Here is a 3,745-nt window from a genome sequence, read left to right as displayed (position 1 = left end):
GAACGCTGGGGTATAGCGAGAGACGCCACGTCGTGTTAGTGGTGTAAGATATGCACTTTGACTGCGTCTTGACGTTTCGGACAACGGGTTAGGGTCTTGGAGAATAGAGTAGGGGACTTTATACGCGAGTAAAACCGATAGGAAGGATGAAGCGAGGAGGTGTATATATTCTGCTGCCTTTCACCGTGAAGCAACATCATCATCCAACAAGCTTCTACTTCTCTCATCAAATCTACAAAGCCTTATCAACCAATCTTCTCTTATACTATTACTGGCGGCCAGTTTCTTTAATCCCCTACCAAATCTTCAATCAACAAGTAATTAGTCAACATGCTTACTTCTCAGATCTCCACTCCCCTTAACGGTGTCGATGCCGCTACTGTCATTGCTGCTCTCCACAACCACGACCTCATGATCAAGACCCTCTGTCCAGCGCTCATTAGCTATGCCTTCGAATCTGGCGACAAGGCTACTTGCGCTGTCTACACCGTCACCGACAAGAAGCCTCTGGGCCAGGTACGACTACCCTTTTCTCTCCATTCTTCTTCTTCTTTACTGCATTATTAACCTGTTGCAGCAAACCTACAAGCTCACCCTGACCAACGTCCCCGATGGCGTTGACACCCTCGTCAACGCCAAACCTCCCGTTGGCGTCCTCAACATCAGCGGCACGTGGCGCGTTGCCGACGGAAAGCTCAGCGAGGAAATCGAGATAGATGCCAACTTTATGATGAAGAAGGTCGTTAAGAGCAATGTTGAGAAGACGCATCCGGAGCAGCACATGAAGCTTTTGGAGGCTGCTCATGCTTGGACGAGTAGCATAATGACATGATGGAGATGGACGAGAGGGGATGCATTAGCTAGAGTAGTCTGTTGAGGTTAAGACTAATTCCTAGTGGTATAGTGGGACAAAAGAGGGGTAAAAGAGCTTTTATCCGGTCTTTCCGAGGACTTCATGACTTCTATAACTAAAGCTTATTTGTCTCCGAATACTCCGACAGATCGATTTAGAGCTATTATCTCAGCTTTTTGCTCTCCTCACACGTCTTGTTATCACTCTTATACCTAAGCAAATAATAATAGAGTGAAGTTAATTGAGGTGCAATGCAAAAAGAGGGCTTTTCCTATATTAATATTAAAAGTTTTTGGCGAATTCAACGAATTCGAAAGATCAATTTACTTTCTTAAGGGGGGTCCATAGGTATGTTTTCGCAGCGATAATAATATAATGCCGTGAAGCAATTTCCCCCAACGTATGTCATAGTTCGCTACTATGTAGCTATATGCAGGCGAATTACGCCTCAAATGGAACAGCTGTAGCCTTCCTAGGGGATCTCCATCGTGTTGGGCGTGAAGAATCGAAAAGTACCTAGGTAGACCCCGGGACTTCTGATGTCTCGCCAAGACTTGGCCATGCAGCACGAGAGGCATGGCGTTCTTGAAGCTCTTCCCGAAGCCGATCACAATACTAAGATGATATGATCGGCTAGGAAAATCCGAAATGTTACACCATCTGCGGTGAAGTATGGTAGTGGTAGGACGCATCCCGGATGGCGGCTGGTGAAAGCGTACCTAGGTAATGGTTGCTTGAATGACGTATTTCCAAGTAAGCATTGCATGCGTTAAAGAGTGTGAGAGAGAAGCTAGTATATGAAAAAGCCTGGCTGGTTGGTTGGGTCATTCCTACTCGGTTTCAACCACGGAGCCCATAGCTATGCCCGATTGACAGGCGTAGCAGACGGCTGACGTGGTGGTGACGTTGACCTGCGTGGTATGGGGTTCTTGCGAGCGTACGCGTGTCGTTGCCTTGGCCAGCTCCGGAAGTTATGGGGAACCATGCGCTTGAAGCCCGCGAGTGGGAACGGTTACCTAAGTACCACTGAAGTTCCAAGATGAGTTGTATCACCAATATCAAAAGATGCTGGGCAACAGATCTTCATCGGACATGACTTCGGAACCCCAATTGTTACTCAAGACCTATGAAATTATTGTTTTGCTTAAAATCGGTGGATTTCAGTGTTTCCTGAGTTCGATATCTATCAGTATCCCTGAACCTGTCAGACTACAGCAACCGATACATCTGTCATGCCTGGACTTACGAATCGCGACTCCCACATGGGTTTCAAGCCAATAGGATCATACCCACCCACCGGAATTGATGTCCTCATTGTTGGAACTGGTTTAGGTGGACTTTCTGCTGCGCTCGAATGCAAGCGCAAAGGCCACGAGGTCCGAGTGCTTGAGCGAAACGCCGACATTAATGTAGCTGGTACGTGTTACAAAATTCTGCGTTGCAACTAGAACATGCTGACCAATAATTGTAGGTGACATGTATTTCATGGGGCTCAGTGGAACTCGCTGGTTCAAGCACTGGCCCGAAATCCAAGAAGTGTATCGCGACATCTCCCTTCACAACGCCTGGATTGAAACGTACAAACACAGCGGAGAGATTATGATCCCACCCAAAAAGGTCTCCGAACGTCTCCGCGCCGCAGGACTTGATCCTAACCTTGCACCTGGAGAGTTTCAAATGCGCCCGCTGGTTTACAAGATGTTCCTCGATGCCGTTGTAAGGACTGGTATCAAAATCGAGTTCAACCGGAAGGTAGTGGACTACTTTGAAGACGTTAGAAAGGGGGGCTGTGTTACTGATGATGGCACGCGGTACGAAGCAGACGTTGTGATTGCGGCCGACGGAGTTGGCTCGAAGAGCCAGAAGCTAGTTGGCGGGCAGGTGAGAGCGGAGTCTTCGGGACGTGCTATGTGGCGTGCTGCGTTCCCAAGAAAGCACTTGGATAAGAATCCTGAAGTGAAAGAGTTCTTCAAGATGCAGCCGGGTAACGAGCCGATTGTCAGAACATTCTTGGGGTATGTCAGCAAAGCCGAACAGATAACTACATTTCAGTACTAACTCCTGTAGGCCTTCTACCTATGCTTTGACACTTTCGCGCGAAGATGTTATGGTCTGGATCATGAACCACGATGTGAGTAATACTTTCCCTCTCCATTTACCGACTCATTCTGATGCCTGTAGGTCACTGGTAGCGAAGAAGAGAACTGGAATCACACCATCGACGCCGAGGAAGTACTTCAAGGCATTGATGATCTTCCTGGGAAATGGTGCAACATCTTCAAAGAACTGGTGCGAATCACGCCTCCTATACCATCGTCAACTTCCCCCTCTTCTGGCGCAACCCACAGCCAACCTGGGCATCACCTGCCGCACGAGTGATTCAGGTCGGCGACTGTGCGCATTCGTTTCTACCGTCATCCGGTAATGGAGCTACACAGGCGATTGAAGATTCGGTTTCGCTTGCGTTCATGCTTGCAGCTCGGTGGAAAAGAGAATATCGCTGAGTCTGTCCGTGCACATGTCCGCATGAGATTCATCCGAACTGCTTGCGCGCAAAAGATGGGATTATACAACGCCGAACTCCTCCAGTCCACTGATTGGGATAAAGTCAAGCTGGACCCACGGCGCGCTGCCCCCAAGCATCCTAAATGGATTTGGGAACACGACCCTGAGGCTTACGCCTACGAAAACTATGACAAGGCCATCGTGAGCATGGAGACGGGTGTCGAGATGGAGGAAGAGGATAGTTTCGAACCGAATTACCCTAAGGGTTATAGGTATGAGCCATGGGATGCATTTAAGATTATGGAGGATATGCGGAATGGTGTAAGCTTGGAGCTGAAGCCTGGAAACTGGGATTAGGCAAAGGGCCAGGAGTTTGTACGCCAGTGG

The 3,745-nt window shown here is 48.5% G+C and overlaps 2 protein-coding genes across 2 annotated transcripts; both read left to right on the top strand.

Annotated features, from left to right (window-relative positions):
* Window positions 1-330: 330 nt before the first annotated feature.
* Window positions 331-832, top strand: ALTATR162_LOCUS2 (uncharacterized protein; the record flags this gene model as incomplete). The annotated part of the gene is made up of 2 exons (XM_043307595.1): window positions 331-516; window positions 578-832. The coding sequence occupies 2 exons, from the start codon at window positions 331-333 to the stop codon at window positions 830-832; spliced, it is 441 nt and encodes a 146-aa protein (XP_043163530.1).
* Window positions 833-2,085: 1,253 nt separating this feature from the next.
* Window positions 2,086-3,715, top strand: ALTATR162_LOCUS1 (uncharacterized protein; the record flags this gene model as incomplete). Its single annotated transcript, XM_043307594.1, has 5 exons — window positions 2,086-2,269; window positions 2,325-2,868; window positions 2,921-2,984; window positions 3,035-3,142; window positions 3,332-3,715. 5 exons carry the CDS (start codon window positions 2,086-2,088, stop codon window positions 3,713-3,715), a joined length of 1,284 nt encoding a protein of 427 aa, XP_043163529.1.
* Between the last annotated feature and the right edge of the window lie 30 nt (window positions 3,716-3,745).

Source organism: Alternaria atra (assembly GCF_907166805.1).
Source record: "Alternaria atra isolate CS162 genome assembly, contig: 1, whole genome shotgun sequence".
NCBI classification, from domain to species: domain Eukaryota; kingdom Fungi; phylum Ascomycota; class Dothideomycetes; order Pleosporales; family Pleosporaceae; genus Alternaria; species Alternaria atra.
The sequence above is the reverse complement of the archived record's forward strand: the minus strand, read 5'-3'. Positions and strand labels throughout refer to the sequence as shown.